At 38.1% G+C, this 18,745-nt stretch overlaps 4 protein-coding genes across 12 annotated transcripts in view; all 4 read left to right on the top strand.

Annotated features, from left to right (window-relative positions):
* LOC115427645 (protocadherin alpha-C2-like) overlaps positions 1-18,745 on the top strand; it is a 159,913-nt gene that overhangs the window by 43,390 nt on the left and 97,778 nt on the right. The gene's annotated exons all lie outside the window — the stretch shown is intronic.
* LOC115427499 (protocadherin alpha-3-like) lies at positions 9,653-12,170 on the top strand. Its single transcript, XM_030146077.1, has one exon. The coding sequence runs from the start codon at positions 9,774-9,776 to the stop codon at positions 12,168-12,170; it is 2,397 nt and encodes a 798-aa protein (XP_030001937.1). The 5' UTR covers positions 9,653-9,773.
* Positions 12,847-15,362, top strand: LOC115427498 (protocadherin alpha-4-like). Its single transcript, XM_030146076.1, has one exon. The coding sequence runs from the start codon at positions 12,951-12,953 to the stop codon at positions 15,360-15,362; it is 2,412 nt and encodes an 803-aa protein (XP_030001936.1). The 5' UTR covers positions 12,847-12,950.
* On the top strand, positions 16,154-18,687 carry LOC115427497 (protocadherin alpha-3-like). The gene has a single exon (XM_030146075.1). The coding sequence runs from the start codon at positions 16,285-16,287 to the stop codon at positions 18,685-18,687; it is 2,403 nt and encodes an 800-aa protein (XP_030001935.1). The 5' UTR covers positions 16,154-16,284.

Genomic DNA, 18,745 nt, shown 5'->3' with positions numbered 1-18,745 from the left:
CATGAAGCTGTGTTCTATTGAAACAAGCACTTCTTATTTTTTTTTATTTTTTTTTACTTTTTACTAAAATCATACATACAACATTAACATGCACTTATCACTAATAATAATCACTGCTTTATTACTTTTGGACTGCAGAACAGTCTCAAGGCTTGCAATTATTTGATTCAAAGTTAAAAGGCCACTCAATCCTGCTTCTATGGTATTTTACGTTCTTCAAAATAACACAGATGAAGGAGAAATATTTTGATTTTCCTTTTTTTCTTATTACCTTACATCCTTGTTTTCGGGAGTTAATTTTTGCAAAGTGTTTTGAGGTATTGCAGGTTTTTTTTATTGTGTCCAAGTTTCAGTTATGTTTGGCTGACTATGTATAATCAAAGAGCTTCATGTTGCAGCAGCATTTGTAGTCAGTAGATGTGAAATGCAATAACATACATTCAGATATCAAGCAGCCTTTCTATGTACCTCAACCTTCTATTACTCTGCTCTTGTAAATATGCTACTGCCTGGCAATCAGTATACTGTGTTGATGTGTTTAGTCAAAATATCAGTACGATATACTATGAGTGGATAAAACAACAGGTATCATACGATGCAACTAATTCTCCCACAGCAGATACTGGTCCAGATAATCCATGCATCTCATTACAGATAATGAATTAGGCTGTTTAAAAAAGAGCAGTGAGTCTGAACACAGACGGCAAAGATGTTTAAAAGAGGGAAAAAGAAAAAAAAACATCATGAAAGGTTTGGTGGTAAATTGGGTCTTTGCAGTAAAACTAAACTGTAATTGTTCCCTAAGCTCTTGTTTACTGCCTGATGTTGGTCTTAATCCTGACTCACTTTGCTTCGTCCTCTAACTGAAAACTGGAGAAGTAATAATGTAGTACAAACACCCCATAGCAAATATTAGCATGATTAGCATTATTAACCAAAAACATTACATTTTTATGTATGGATACGGGATAGCTGCCCCATCAAAGATTAAAATTACATTATCCCTGTCAGTCAGGTGTTTTAAATTAGAAAGTCCTGTCAAAGCCTTCTTTCCACTCTGCCATTGCTGTCTGTATTCCCAGTAGTCCTGGATTAAGCCTTCTGTAAAGTGTGTAAAGTGATAATTCCACTATGTTGCCTCTTTAATACGATTAGGTGACATGAAGTGAAGCTCTGAATAGTCTTCAACACAGAGGATGCCATTTACCCTTTAATTCCAGGCGACCACTTATTTATTTTTGTGATGTGATCTATTATTGTCACTCATGTATTTCTATGATCACTTTTTTAGGTGGTTTATAATCATAGGGACTCTTCTGAATAATTCTGTCAAATTCCTTTACCTCTCATTCATTTCTTGTGATACCTGTCCTTCATTTCATGTCAGTAGGAGAGAGGGATATCAACTGTATGGTGTTTTGGATTCTGTAGCTTTGGCTGTTGAATTACACGTCTAACTGAGTGGTCTTAACAATAACAGAAATGTTAGTAGGTCAATATATTGTGATGCCGAGGAAGAGCAAGAGCAGGATCTGGAATTGGAATTGAACACCTTCCACCTGCAGACAGAGGAGGATGTGTGATTATTTTCTGTTCACATCAGATGTTAGTGGCAGATATATTCCAGTCAGAATATGTACTATGTCAGTACAGACTGAGCAAATCTGTGTCAGAGGCTTAGTTTGGGATCCCTAATAAACTGAAAATATGATAAATGACTCTCTTTAATGTATACACACAATCCAATTTGCCACACACACACACACACAAGCTAAAAGATATACTGATGCTGTATGTGATTCTTTATCAGCAGTAATGCATATATACAGAGTTTCTGTTATTACACATGCTGAGGTGGGTCCATGTAGCTGTTTAAGTTTTGATGTGGAAGAGAGTGGAAGACGGTGTTTGCTATTCTGGGAGAGCGGTACAGCCTTAGCTTAAATGATGGGAGTCAAGTCATTATTTTATAAATAGTTATCTTCATTTTCTGTGGAAAGTGGAGCAAACTCACAAAATCATTTCAACTGCTTCCAACATCAGAATCTCTGCAGGCCAGCACTCCTCCTCTATTATTCAGACACTTTCTTTTTTCTTTCATTTTTTTTCTCAAGAAATGGGCCAAGCCCTAGCACAGCAAGGCTGCACCTGCAGTGCACTTCACATGCAGCACTGCCTACTGCATATTTGCTGCATGACTAATAACCCAGTAAAAATAGATATTACACAATGGTTTGAAGCTCCTTTTTTTCCCACCTATGCAGAACTGATGTAGGGAAATTGTATGGTGGTGAAATATTAATCATACTTCCAAAAATCACCCTATATTCTATTACTATCTGTCATTGCCTGTTTGTGGTTAGACATGCATATGGTTGGATGAGAATGTGCAGAGTCTTTGAAATATATTCACATCTCCTTTTCTACCTTGAAGAGTTGACAGTTTAATTTCCGCAGGTAGAAGAAACACGGTGTACACCAAGGCTGCCAGTGTATCTGTACCACTAGTACATTTTTGGAGTGTGAGCATGTAGATCTAATATAAGACACCGTAGTTCTGCCTGCATCTGACATCACTGTCTGTCTGTACATGTGGAAACTGCTACAGAGAACAAAAGAAAGGCTAAAAAAAATGCTCCCCCTTGTGGCAAAAAAGTGGAATTTACTTACCAGCTCCTCAGTGGTGGACAGTATGTTTGTATGTCAATAGATTTAATTATTCAGTTGCTACTCTGTATGTGGTAGTATATTGAGTGGTATTGTCAGTGAGTTTCTGTGTTAGTATTGATCCATGGATAGTGGGTCCTGTCCCGTTTTGCTTTCTATCTATTTAAAACGAACACAATACATGCCCTGTTCTCTTGTGAATTTTTGATCTAGGCAAATCTAGGTTATCCATGTCTGACTATAATGCTAGATTTATTCTTAATCCCACATTAAATGTTTGGTTCAGGCTGTTTTATATGTGAGTAGGAGAACGATAATTTAAAAAAAATGTAGACAAAGCATGTGCATTTGCTTTTATTGTACATTTATACTATGTTTAGAGGTGTACAGTGTATAAGATAAATATTCTACAATTAAATTAGTTTTATGGTTCTTGCATGGTTGGGATACTGAAAAGAAACGCCCTGTCCTTGGCATATGTACTGAGTGTTCATAAAGCAGGGTGTGCAGCAGGGGGGTACAGGGAGGGGCACCGGCAGGGGCTGCATTTGCGTCACCATGGATACTGAAGGGGAGCCAGTGAATCAATTACGGGCGCTCACCACAGACACTATCTTTGTCACTATGCTGAGGTTGAGCCAATCACAGTGTCCGTTACAGTCACATTGATTCTACATGACCAATCAGATTTTTATGCTACCGTTTCTGTTGCCAAAGCTTCATCTTGTTTTATTGACAGCTGAGATTAATGGTCTGTTGTTGCAAAGTACACCATGACTGTGCAAGTGCAGTCATAATACTCTCACTGAACAAGAATAAGCATCAGTGTAATGATTAAAACTAATGCACATATATAAATCTTTATTTTCTTTCTGTACTTTTCTTTCTGTTTCTCACTTTCACACCTCTTACTCACATATTTGCGCTGATGGTGTTTTGCTGCTCACTGACTCTAGATTCCATACAGCATCGTCAGAAACACATGATTGCATTTGTAAATACATAGCTCCATTACAATGAGGGTACATTGTTTTTATGACCCAGAAGGACATTTAAACTAGTGCTAATGTGCACCCTGACCCCATCTGAATTTCTGTGTGTTATAGAAATGATTGTTATTGTAGACATTCTGATGCAAGGAGGAGTAGAGGTTGAAAATGGTAAAAGTATAAAATGACAAGTTGCTTAAACATATAAATATTTTGATTCTACATCAGAGTAAAACACTTCTGCATGACTATAATCTACAAGTAACTCATCAGTAGTTTTAGAGTGTGATAGTAAGTAACAAAGTTGTACAATAGTTATGGTATTGTAAAAAAAAAAAAAAAAAAAAAAAAAAAAGTCAAGTCGTTTTTATGGAAAAAAAACTGGCAGCTGTGGTTACCAGAACAATACTGTAAAAAAACAAAAAAAACAAAACAAAAACAAAAAAAAAAACACATCAAAGTAACATGTAGATTTCAAATTTTAAACATGTGAATTCAGCATTGAATTTTGGTGATATTTACATGTTTAAAATGTTAAATTAGCTTTTTATTACTTTTTAATTTATTTAAGTATGAGCATAGGCTATTATTTCAACATTATGGCAATTTAAACAGCACCACAATGTTTTTCAACTTACAGTTTTATTTTCTCAAAACAATAGAAATACATCTTTTTTACATGCAAATCTGGCTTTGTTAACATACTCTTCCTGTATAAACTGTAGCGATATTTGACTGAATTGTTAACACAAACTTTTTTTTTTCAAATAAACAACTTTGCATTGTATTTTCACTTATAATTTTTTTATGTTGCAATTTGTCAACTTTTTGGTGTTAATTCTATGGTTATATATATATATATATATATATATATATATATATATATATATATATATATATATATACATATATATATATATACATATATATATATATATATATATATATATATATATATATATATATATGTGTGTGTGTGTGTGTGTGTGTGTGTATGTATGTGTATGTGTGTGTGTGTGTGTGTATATATATATATATATATATATATAGTTATTTATTTATTTTTATTTTTTTACAGTGTGTATATCAAAATATGTGCACCTGAATGTGGAATTTTGCAAATTACTTACATTTAAAGTAACTGTGGATGTACCTAGAATAAGTATATGTGATGAGTTTAAAATTGTCTTTCACTGATACATCTTCCCAGTTGGAAAATAATACTTCATTACAATTCATTCACACAATACTCTTAGTAACAATGGCGTGCAGTTGTTCCCTGTCTGTTGTTTCACAGTAGAGTAACTAATTATGCTTTTTTTTGGCACTGCACCATCATTATTCAAGTGAGTGAACACTGTTGGTGTGCCTAAAGTCTGATCCCATGGGCATTTGCATGTGTGTGTTTGGGCATGCTCCATATTGCTGTGTCCTGGTTTTCATCCTGTTTCGGCTCATGTTTTCCCGGAGCCGCCCTGTCCTACTTACTCCAGAAACCAGTGAAGGCAAGCACAGATTTGGAAATAAATGATTAAGTTGTAGTTGGATTAAATACTTGAAGTGATTCATTTATCTTTTCCTCCTCACTCTGTCCCTTCCTATCTGACACATATGATGTCACACAGTGTGTGTTCATGAAATAAATAGTGTCATATCATATTAGTGGATATTTATTTGTTTGAATAATGAAATGCATATGTAAAACACATTTTGACTGTCCCACATAAATATTTTGAAAAAGGCTGTGTGTTTTCTTCTTTAATAATTTTGAATATATTTTCCTAGTAACTTTCTGGAAACTTTTCTCAGAATTTCTCTCATCTTTTAGAGAATGTATAATAATAATAATAATAATAATAATAATAATAATTATTATTATTATTATTATTATTATTATTATTATTATTATTATTATTATTATTATTACTACACTTACTATGTGTTAATGTAAAATACTTCATAAATACATGTCACTTAATTCTAAAGACAGATTTCATTTTGATTCCCGATGCTGTTTTCTTAATGTTAAATTTAAATTAGGTCTGTACTTTCAATTGATATGATGAATAATAAATAAAACACTTCCCATGAGACAAAATGTATCTTACCCAGGAATTAAATTTATTTATATCATCTTAGGATATGTCTTTGGAGAATATGAAAGCTAAATAATGGAAACCAGGTTTTTGTTTTTCTGCTTCCCTGGTTAAAGTTAAACCCAAATTTAGATGTAACCTTTTTGTGTTGTGTCATCACTAGTGCTTCATCAGATCAACCATGTCATTAGTGCACTGCTACATTTGGGTGTGGCTCTATTCATACCATCGTGAAATGAAGTGCTTTATCGGTGACATGCCCATCTTTAATCGAATAATTGCATTGGATTCTGGTGTGTGAATCTAGCAGTTCAGTAGGCAAAGATGAAGTAAAGGTAAAAAGGGGGTAGAATGTAATGAACAGTGTAGTATCAGAGATATGCACAAGGAGTATATTGCCCCCTTGTGCTGTAATGAGCTATTCCCCACATTAAAACAGTACACATGACATCTTGTCACATGAAGCAGGATATAGTGGGGGTGGTCTGTGGAGTCCCAGAGGGTACAGTGGGTAGGGCATGGCTGACTAAAAAGGTCAAGCTCCCTGTGAGGATATGGGGGTGGAAATAGATGCAGGCGCTGCAGCTAAAGTGCATCCATCAAGACGAATATGTTGCTGCAGTGCTGCATTACCAATGTATGAGTAGGCCCTGGAAAACCTGGTCCAGTACACATGGAGCTGCGGTTTGAGCTGGACTGAGCACATGTGTTTTCAGTTGTCACTATAATTCAGAAGTGTAAAAGTGGACCGTATGTGTAAGTAGGTACATTTACAGTCTACTACCATTTGTACTATGCCTTTCAGAAAACACGCCCATATGCTCGTGTGTTAGTGTGGGTGTGTGTACGCATGCACTGTGTCTGTGCCTGGGACAGCGTTGCTATGGTGACAGGAGAGCCGTGCAGAAGGAGAGAGGAAAGGGAGGGGAAGACTAGCCTTGGAGCATGTTCAGATCACACCCTTCCCCCACCAACTCACACAGATGAACTACACAGTACACACCCTTATAACATACTTACTTGCAAGTACAAACACATGCGGATGAAAAGAAATCATGTATTCAGCACCGTGGAGGAGATATAGTAGCTGATTTAGCTGACTGTATGTGGCAGTAGCTTTTTAATAATGCATTTAACAAGCCTAAACCACTGTTGTCAACTGCTTCCGCCCATTCTGCCCTCCCCCTCACCTCTGCTCACTGTTTCTGGTTGGTTCTGCTGTTTCTGCTCATTATGACATTGTAGGTAAACCACAGACGGAGAAGCAGCTTAACAGACACACATTTAACCAATAAATCGTTTTTTATGCTCAGCTCTATGTCTTTAGGGCCCTGTTTTGTTTAACCAGTATTTATTCAACATTAATTATTCATCAAATTCAATTATCATGCCCTGAAGAAACATGACTTTTATCAATGTATACAGACTAAAAGCAGGAAAAGGCTTTTTTTTTTCAATAGGGCTTGTTTAATCTATCTGAATTAAGTTTATTCTACCATGTGTGAACCTGTCAACATATGTTCATATTGATTAAGTGGACTCCTACAGAGATGCTCTTTTGTCTTGCACTGAAATGGTTTATTTTATTAATTTATTTGTCCAAAAAAAAAAAAAAAAAGTTCAAAAACTTACTCTTAAATAAGTATTGTAACCACTTAGGTAACCACAGACAAACAAATACCACATGCCCCTACCCTATAAAGTGATGTGACTGGTCATAATGTTGTCTTACTCACTTGACTAGGTGGTTGATCTGCATGTTAAACTGTGTGTGATGAGCCAGAATTCGTCTGCATGCTCAGTAAGGAACTTTAAGTGTGTTCTGTGAGAAGAATCAGGACTGTGATATTTGCTGTCATACACACACTTCATGTTAGACTATGTAATTATATTTCTACTTTAATAGCTTGTGTGTGTGTCTCTCACAAATAAGGTCATACGGTTATGATGTCACCAGATCCCACAAGGAAAATCCTGTGGAAATTCATGTCAATCCAGTTTTTAAATTAAAATGTCCTTACTGTACTGAGCAATCTCTAATAGTGTGTCCTTGTGTGAGAAAGATATTACAGATTGAAGTCCTGTAAGGTCACTGATATAGACTGTGACCTACAAATAAACTATGAATCACTGAATTGCATCATGTGCCGTGTGAGTTTATTGTGGAGGTTGGCCGTCGTCTGTGCATAATTGTATAGTATGTCTGTTATTTTATTATGGTATGTTTCTTTTGCCCTACATTATGAAAGTGGAGCACAAAGGCCATTCCTTTGTGAGCTATTATTATCATTATTATTATGGCATGTCAGGGTTAACAGATGACTGCAGCTCAGTGTGATAGTTATTAATATTTTCAAATCAAATCATGCTTTCCACAGAATAGGAATGGACAGGAGTATGTGAATCCACGGCTTAATCCAGGGATTACAAATGAGGGAGTGTTCATGTCCCATGGCTCATGCTGACAGTTTCTATGTGAATGTGGAGAGGTACTGAAATGCTGCAAAATATAATACAAAACATGGATTGTACTCCTGAGTTTATGAATGCATGAAAACAGTATATTCAGATTATCGCCTAATGTCTTCAAGATTTTTTTTTTTTTTTTTCCCCTTCCCTCCCTTGGCTTTCTAATATGATGAAAATAGACCGACAAACACAAGTGAAGGTGACAGAGGTTTAAACTACTGTTTAGAATACCCACTGATAAAAGGTCCAAAGAATTTAAGTCAAGACTCAAGATTTTATTTGGCGTTTGTGCACACACAAACAGTCCAGGCACATAGGAATGCTCTCTCGGAGCCTTGCACAAGAGGAAAAAAAAACACTTAAAACACTGTACAAGAATAACGATATAAAAAGAAAAGAGAGTGAGCAAGATACAGAGAGAGACAGAGATAGAGAGATAGAGAGAGAGAGAGATAGATAGATAGAGAGAGAGAGAGAGAGAGAGAGAGAGAGAGAGAGAGAGATAGATAGATAGATAGATAGATAGATAGATAGATAGATAGATAGATAGATAGATAGATAGATAGATAGATAGATAGATAGATAGATAGATAGATATAGATAGATAGATAGATAGATAGATAGATAGATAGATAGATAGATAGATAGATAACCATCATTAACCATTAACCATTTCATTTTTGAAACATTCACATGGGAAATCTTAGTCTAATGGTAACAGAAGATTTTTGAACATAATAGCTTTATTATAATAATAATAGCTTTATTTATATAGCACCTTTTAAAACAAAGTTTACAAAGTGCTTTGACAACAAGTAAATAGACATAAATAGAAAAATATTGCATATTATATTACATGAGGGGTGGAACTGAGATTGACTGAGATTTTTTTTTTACAGTGGTGACTGAAAATTATTGGACTTGTCAACAAATAGTAAATATACAAAATCATTCTGTTGCATGAGAGGTGGAGTCAGGAAGGTATAATAAATTAAATATAATGAATATAATACATTCAATTTGGACCTCAAAAATCCACTGACAGCTGTGTGTGTGTGTGTGTGTGTGTGTGTGTGTGTGTGTGTGTGTGTGTGTGTGTGTGTGTGTGTGTGTGTGTGTGATATACAGGTCAGTTACATCAGATTCATTCCACATTCAAAAAGGCAGATCTTTGTGCGCTGTCCGTGGTGCTGAAACCTTACATCAACCTTCCCAGAACAATGTCATTACAATTACTCTACTGAAGATGTCCCTCTAAATCCAGTTGCTCTTCAGAGCCCAGCATCAAATTCTCCTTGCCCTCTGCACATTACCACTTTGACCACTTGGTGCCATTGTTGGTCCATGAAAGACAACCAGACTCTTTGATACAACTAAGCCCCTCCCGTTTTCAGGCGATTCGGACTTGTCTTCAGTTTTTGTAACAAAGAGCCAGAGAACGGAGGAACAAACATATATTCCGTCCATATTCAAAGCATAGTGAGGCTGATATGCCTGATAACATGTAAAGCATTGCTAAGTGGTATTTGACCACAGAGAGATTAACAGAAATATGCCGTCGCCGGTGAGATGGAGCTATTTTGGGATGTATTTATTGCTTTTTCTTCTGGATTTTTACTGGGAAACGGTGTCTGGACAGCTTTCATATTCCGTCTCAGAGGAGGTAAACCCTGGTACTCCTGTTGGAAATATCGCTAAGGATTTACACCTTAATTTACAGGACTTGGAATCTCGTATGTTTCAGATTGTTACTGGATCAAAGAGAACATTTTTCGAGGTAAATCTTAAAACCGGAGTTCTGTATGTCAGTGAAAGGATAGACCGAGAGGAGCTCTGCGGTGAAGAACTTAAATGCTCAGTGAGTGTAGAGGCAGTGATAAACAGCCCATTGAAGCTTTATCGCATTGATGTAGATATTTTAGATGTAAATGATAATTCACCGATTTTTACAAACAAATTGCAAAATCTTAATATCGCAGAGAGTACTTTACCAGGAGTCAAATTCGTGTTATCTGAAGCAAGTGATGCAGATGTTGGAAAAAATGGAGTCAGCACTTACAAATTAAGTCAAAATGAGTATTTCTCTTTGGCAGTACACAAAACGGGAGACAGTGTGTCTGCTGAGTTAGTCTTGCAGAAAGCTTTAGACCGAGAGAAGCAGGCTGTGATTGCAATGACACTGACGGCTGTAGATGGGGGTACTCCTCCCAAATCAGGCACCTCACAGCTTGTTGTAAATGTTTTAGATAATAACGACAACATCCCGGTATTTGGTGAATCTCTATATAAGACAAAAATTCCTGAAAACGCGCCTGTGGGCTCAACTGTAATCACTGTAAATGCCACCGATGCAGATGAAGGCCTGAATAGTGATATTATATATTCACTTAGAAGCAAAGATCAGGATCACGTTCTTGATATGTTTGAAATTGATAGCCAAAGTGGAATCATCAAAGTAAAAGGAAATATAGACTACGAAGAGAAAAGGGCTTTTGAAATACGTGTGGAGGCCAGTGATAAAGGCCAGCCTCCAATGTCTGCTCACTGTAAAGTACTTGTGGAAGTTGTGGACCTGAACGATAATGCTCCGGAGATCACTGTAACGTCACTACAAAGCAGCGTTAAAGAGGACGCTAATTTAGGCACTGTAGTTGCCCTGGTATCTGTTATCGATAAAGATGGAGGAAAAAACGGCGATGTGAAAATTCAGATAAAAAATAATGTTCCATTCAAACTCGAAACTAATTACAAAAACTATTATTCTTTACTAGTAGATGGGCCCATGGACAGAGAGAGTGTGGCTTCTTACAACGTTACTATAGTGGCCACGGACAAAGGCACACCGCCACTGTCCAGCACCAGTGTAGTGTCAATACAGGTCTCTGATGTCAATGATAACGCGCCTCTCTTCAAAGAGCCTCTGATTAATGTATATGTGACAGAGAACAGTCCAGTTGGAGCACTTATTAAAACAGTGACTGCAACGGATATTGACGTTGACCAGAATAGTCACGTGACATATTCATTTTCTCACACTAATGGTAACCCTTTGCCATTATCTACCATGGTGAATATGAACTCAGAAACAGGAGATATAGTCAGTTTACAGTCTTTTAACTATGAGGAGTTAAAGACGTTTCAGTTTAAGGTTCAGGCCACAGACTCTGGTGTTCCTCCGCTCAGTAGCAACGCAACTGTCAATGTTTTTATCCTGGATGAGAATGACAACAGTCCCACAATCCTGGCTCCTTATTCTGAACACGGTTCCGTTAACAGTGAGAACATTCCCTATTCTGCTGAAGCGGGATACTTTGTGGCAAAGATCAGGGCCGTAGACGCAGACTCTGGATACAATGCACTGCTTTCTTATCACCTCTCTGAACCCAAAGGAAACAGCCTGTTCCGGATCGGAACCAGCACCGGCGAAATCAGGACTAAGAGGAGGATGAGTGACAATGATCTGAAAACTCACCCCTTGGTGGTGTTGGTTTCTGATAACGGAGAACCCTCCCTGTCAGCTACTGTGTCTATTGATGTAGTGGTGGTTGAAAACACAGCTGACATCCAGACTCAGTTCAGACATGTACCCATAAAGGAGGAGAGCTTCTCTGATTTAAACCTGTATCTGCTGATCGCCATTGTGTCAGTGTCCGTGATCTTTCTGCTGAGCCTCATCACTTTAATAGCGGTCAAATGTCACAGGACAGACGGCAGTTTCAGCAGGTACAGCGCCCCCATGATCACCACCCACCCTGACGGGAGCTGGTCTTACTCGAAATCGACTCAGCAGTATGACGTGTGTTTCAGCTCAGACACACTGAAGAGTGACGTAGTGGTTTTCCCCGCCCCGTTTCCACCTGTAGATGCTGAACTGATCAGTATCAACGGAGGAGACACTTTTACAAGAACTCAGACTTTACCCACTAAAGAAAAGGTAAGACAACTTTGAAAAAGCCAACTTATTTATTTATTTATTTATTTATTTATTTATTTATTTATTTTACTACGCTTTCATAAGAGAATGAACAGCTGGGTCATACATCTTCCGTCGGTTAGTATTGACTTTACTGCAGGTGACTCAAGCGTTTACCTATATATGTAACAACGGTTTCAGGTGACGTAAGTTGCTGTCCACGGTCCTGAAGAGTCGAAAGCCTAAATTTCATGAATCCGTTTTAGATATGTATTTTTTTTTATTGTTTGTTGTTATTTCTTTTACATTAATTATCTATACAAGGTTTAATAACATTGTGTGATGGTATTGTTAAAATAAATTTATAAATAAAACATAAATGAAAGCATCTTTTATTTTGCTATTAGTTTATTATTATTTTCATATATAATTGCATTTCCTCCCTTTCCAAACAAAGATACTTTTGACAGGTAAACAAGAGAACAGGGATACTTTATGTCCCACGTCTTTAAGTTTCTTTTAAGCTGAATAATTTCATAGTTTGGATGAGTGAAGATGAAATCCTTTTCTTCATTATCTTCAAAGTATGCTTTTTGAAGTTGTTTCAAACGTCCACATGGGGGCATTATAGACCATCACATGTCGGAATTCCTCTCGTACGTTTGAGGCTCCTCCCAGACACGGAGGACGATGATGTTTGTCAGGGCTTTGTTACAATAAAGCGCAGTGAAAGACCGCACGATGAGGCCATGATTTTCGTCCTTCACCACTAAAAAACACGGAATTTGGAGATATCAGAACCCATATGTTGAGTTCATGTTGGATACAATTATGTGGAGGCAAAGGATGCGGAGCTCTTTTGGTATATTTATGGTCGTTTTTCTCTTGGAGTGCTACTGGGAGGCGGTATCTGGACAGCTCTCTTATTCTGTGTCAGAGGAGGTAAACACAGGAACATCAGTGGGAAATATTGCTAAAGATCTAAACATTAATATCAATGAATTGGAGACCCGTGGTTTTCAGATTGTTAGCGGATCCAAAAGGAAATATTTCGATGTGAATCTGAAAACAGGATTTCTGTACGTCAATGAAAGACTCGACCGGGAAGAACTATGTGCAAAGGCAACGAAATGTACTGTGAATGTAGAGGCTGTAATCAACAATCCACTAAAGCTTTACCGTTTGGAGATAAATGTAGTGGATATGAACGATAATGCCCCTTTTTTCTCTGAGAGTTTACAGTCTCTTAATATTGCTGAAAGTACAATGCCAGGGGCAAAATTCGGATTTATTGGAGCTTCTGATCTTGATGTCGGTAAAAATGGTGTTAATACATACAAGTTAAGTCCAAACGATCATTTCTCTTTAGAGAATCACAAAGTGGGTACCAGCGTGTCTGCTCAGCTTGTGCTTCAGAAAGCTTTAGACCGAGAAAAGCAGGCGACAATAAAATTAACAGTGACTGCAGTCGATGGTGGAAATCCACCTAAGTCAGGAACATCTCAAATTGTTATTAATGTTTTAGATAACAACGACAATGCACCGGCTTTCAGCAGTTCTTTATACAAGACTCGTATACCTGAGAACTTACCAGTAGGGACAACAGTTTTAGTTTTGAATGCAACTGATCCAGATATGGATTTAAATGCAGAAATTGAATATTCGTTGAGAAGTAAAGGACAGGATCATGTATTGGATTTGTTTCATATAGATCCTAAAACCGGTGCCATTTTAGTCAGAGGTGAAATTGATTATGAAGAAAATCCTGCATTTGAGATTCATGTACAGGCCAGTGATAAAGGGCAGCCTCCGATGTCAGCTGATTGTAAAGTACTAGTAGAAGTGGTAGACATAAATGACAACGCCCCTGAGATTACTTTCACGTCACTGTTAAACACAGTGAAGGAAGATACAACAGTAGGTACTGCTATTGCTCTCGTCTCTATACTAGACAAAGACGGTGGGGAAAATGGCATAGTACAAGCCACAATAGCAAATGAAACTCCCTTTAAGTTAGATACGAATTATAAAAACTATTATTCCCTTGTACTGAATGGTCAGCTTGATAGAGAATCATATTCTCAATACAACGTGACTATCGTAGCAACTGATGAAGGTAGTCCACCTCTGTCCAGTACCAACATAGTCACTGTTCATGTTTCAGATGTCAATGATAATCCACCTCGCTTTTCGGGAGATATAGTTAACATTTATGTAAAAGAGAACAGTCTTACAGGAACAGTAATTAAAACAGTGACTGCAACTGATGCTGATATTGATCAAAACGGTCGGGTGAGTTACACATTTTTACCAAGTAATGTTGATTCGCTGCCTTTATCCACAATGGTTAATATTAACTCAGAGACAGGAGATATAGTCAGTTTACAGTCTTTTAACTATGAGGAGTTAAAAACGTTTCAGTTTAAGGTTCAGGCCACAGACTCTGGTGTTCCTCCGCTCAGTAGTAACGTAACTGTCAACGTTTTTATCCTGGATGAGAATGACAACAGTCCCACAATCCTGGCACCTTATTCTGAACACGGTTCCGTTAACAGTGAGAACATTCCCTATTCTGCTGAAGCGGGATACTTTGTGGCAAAGATCAGGGCCGTAGACGCAGACTCTGGGTACAATGCACTGCTTTCTTATCACCTCTCGGAACCCAAAGGAAACAGCCTGTTCCGGATCGGAACCAGCACTGGAGAAATCAGGACTAAGAGGAGGATGAGTGACAATGATCTGAAAACTCACCCCTTGGTGGTGTTGGTTTCTGATAACGGAGAACCCTCCCTGTCAGCTACTGTGTCTATTGATGTAGTGGTGGTTGAAAACACAGCTGACATCCAGACTCAGTTCAGACATGTACCCATAAAGGAGGAGAGCTTCTCTGATTTAAACCTGTATCTGCTGATCGCCATTGTGTCAGTGTCCGTGATCTTTCTGCTGAGCCTCATCACTTTAATAGCGGTCAAATGTCACAGGACAGACGGCAGTTTCAGCAGGTACAGCGCCCCCATGATCACCACCCACCCTGACGGGAGCTGGTCTTACTCGAAATCTACTCAGCAGTATGACGTGTGTTTCAGCTCAGACACACTGAAAAGTGACGTAGTGGTTTTCCCCGCCCCGTTTCCATCTGTAGATGCTGAACTGATCAGTATCAATGGAGGAGACACTTTTACAAGAACTCAGACTTTACCCACTAAAGAAAAGGTAAGACAACTCTAAAGGAATACATTTGTCACAGTTCGCAGAGTATGATTTTGCTCTAAAAGTACGTGCGAATGAATTTTCAAATCGAGCACTAAGTTTACAGCTTGGGACTTTACAGCCTTTGTTGCTGTCCATGGTGCTGAAACCAGACTGCCTATGGAGAACATTCCGAAAAACAAATGCGTCTGTATATTCTGTGTTTTTTCAAGTGCATACATTTGGATTTAAATGGCAGTTTTTAATAACTGGTGACTGTCTGATGTAACCTGTACTTCATTTCCCTCAGACTGCGTATTTAGAGAGGCGTTTCAATTACGTGCAGGTACTGTTATAGGAATTGAGAATATGGTATAGTTGATTGTCATCATTAGTTTAGCCTTCTTTGTGTCTTTATTTAAAAGGTATTTTTCAAAATGAGTAGATGTGTTGTGGTACACTGTAGTTCTCGGTAACCTCAATGAGATACATTATTATTATTATTATTATTATTATTATTATTATTATCATGATGATGATGATGATGATGATGTTTGAAAAAGGGCAACACAAAGAACTTATTTCCTTTTTGTTATTGTAGCCTTTCTATCTTTTACGACATTTTTGTTTGTTACTGTCAGGTGTTTGTTTGCATGTGGGTTTTCTCATGTCACTGTTTTTGTCACACTCTGAATGTACTTATTTTACAACACCACATGGGGACACTGTAGACCATGGCATCTGATATTAACGCAGGAGGCCCATAACTCCTCCCAGAAAAGGGGGCTGGCAATGTGTTTTGATTCTTTAACAAAGAGACTAGGGCGAGAGGGACGGATGCAAATATTCCTTAGATGAACAGCGAAAATGCATAAAACTAGATGTTTGCGGTTTCCATTGGATATATGTATTTGACTGGAATGACTGGACTTGGATTACCGTTGTCGTGCTGGATGTAACTATGCATTTCTCAACCAGAACGATCGGTTTTCGTATTTTTCTTGCGTCTGTGCTGCTGAATAACTGCTGGGAAGTGGTGTTCGGGCAGCTCTCTTATTCTGTTTCAGAGGAGGTAAACCCGGGGACTTCTGTTGGTAATATCGCCAAAGATCTGAACCTGAACGTCCAGGATTTAGAGTCTCGTATGTTTCAGATTGTCAGTGGATCGAAGAAAAAATACTTTGACGTAAATCTGAAGAAAGGTATCCTTTATGTCTCTGAAAGAATAGATCGAGAGGAGCTCTGCGCTAAGGCTTCAAAATGTACTGTGAATGTAGAGGCTGTGATCAACGAACCATTAAAGCTTTATCGTTTAGAGGTAAATATAATTGATATAAACGACAATGCGCCCGTTTTCTCTGAACAAATGCAGTCACTTGACGTAGCAGAAAACACTTTACCGGGTGTAAAATTTGCGCTGATTGAGGCATCGGATCTGGACGTTGGGAAGAATAGTGTTAATACATACAAGCTCAGCGCCAATGAGTATTTTTCTTTAGAAATTCACAAAGTGGGAGAGAGTGTTTCTGCCGAGTTGGTACTGCAGAAACCTTTAGACAGGGAGCATGACTCTGTTGTAAAACTCACCCTGACTGCAGTAGATGGAGGAAACCCATCTAAATCGGGAACCTCACAAATCATTATAAACGTCTTGGATAATAACGACAACAACCCCGTTTTTACTAAATCTTTATACAAAGTCCAAATTGTGGAAAATCTGCCAATCGGATCGACAGTGATCATTCTAAATGCAACAGACGCAGACGAGGGTACCAACAGTGAAATCGAATATTCATTAAGAAAAAAAGGTCAGGATCATGTGTTAGACTTATTTCAGATAGATCCTAAAACAGGTGCTATTTTAGTCAAAGGAAAAATTGACTATGAAGAAAATCCTGCGTTTGAGATTCACGTACAGGCCAGTGACAAAGGCCAGCCTCCGATGTCAGCTCACTGCAAGGTTCTTGTAGAAGTTCTAGACATAAATGACAACGCTCCTGAAATCACTGTAACATCATTATTGGGCACAGTGAAGGAGGACGCAAAAACAGGTACGGCAATTGCTCTAGTTTCTGTACTTGACAAAGATGGTGGTAAAAATGGCGTTGCAAAAGTTTCAATAGCGAATGAGACTCCCTTTAAGTTGGAGACAAATTACAAAAATTATTATTCGTTAGTAGTGACTGGTCTGTTAGATAGAGAAACTAAATCTCAATACAACGTTACTATCGTAGCAACTGATGAAGGTAGTCCACCTCTGTCCAGCACCAACATAGTCTCTGTTCATGTTTCAGATGTCAATGATAATCCACCTCGCTTTCCTGATGATATAGTTAACATTTATGTGAAAGAGAACAGTCTGACAGGAACAGTAATTAAAACAGTGACTGCAACTGATGCTGATATTGATCAAAATGGTCGGGTGAGTTATACATTTTTACAAAGTAATGTTGATTCGCTGCCTTTATCCACAATGGTTAATATTAACTCAGAGACAGGAGATATAGTCAGTTTACAGTCTTTTAACTATGAGGAGTTAAAAACGTTTCAGTTTAAGGTTCAGGCCACAGACTCTGGTGTTCCTCCACTCAGTAGCAACGTAACTGTCAACGTTTTTATTCTGGATGAGAATGACAACAGTCCCACAATCCTGGCCCCTTATTCTGAACACGGTTCCGTTAACAGTGAGAACATTCCCTATTCTGCTGAAGCGGGATACTTTGTGGCAAAGATCAGGGCCGTAGACGCAGACTCTGGATACAATGCGCTGCTTTCTTATCACCTCTCGGAACCCAAAGGAAACAGCCTGTTCCGGATCGGAACCAGCACTGGAGAAATCAGGACTAAGAGGAGGATGAGTGACAATGATCTGAAAACTCACCCCTTGGTGGTGTTGGTTTCTGATAACGGAGAACCCTCCCTGTCAGCTACTGTGTCTATTGATGTAGTGGTGGTTGAAAACACAGCTGACATCCAGACTCAGTTCAGACATGTACCCATAAAGGAGGAGAGCTTCTCTGATTTAAACCTGTATCTGCTGATCGCCATTGTGTCAGTGTCCGTGATCTTTCTGCTGAGCCTCATCACTTTAATAGCGGTCAAATGTCACAGGACAGACGGCAGTTTCAGCAGGTACAGCGCCCCCATGATCACCACCCACCCTGACGGGAGCTGGTCTTACTCAAAATCTACTCAGCAGTATGACGTGTGTTTCAGCTCAGACACACTGAAGAGTGACGTAGTGGTTTTCCCCGCCCCGTTTCCACCTGTAGATGCTGAACTGATCAGTATCAACGGAGGAGACACTTTTACAAGAACTCAGACTTTACCCACTAAAGAAAAGGTAAGACAGCAATGGCATTAAATGAGCATAATAAGTTTATGTTGATGATTCTGTAACAACTGGAGAGAGTAGTTGAGTA

The sequence above is a fragment of the Sphaeramia orbicularis genome, chromosome 10 (genome assembly GCF_902148855.1).
Source record: "Sphaeramia orbicularis chromosome 10, fSphaOr1.1, whole genome shotgun sequence".
Taxonomy (NCBI): domain Eukaryota; kingdom Metazoa; phylum Chordata; class Actinopteri; order Kurtiformes; family Apogonidae; genus Sphaeramia; species Sphaeramia orbicularis.
This window is presented reverse-complemented; position numbering and strand designations above follow the sequence as displayed.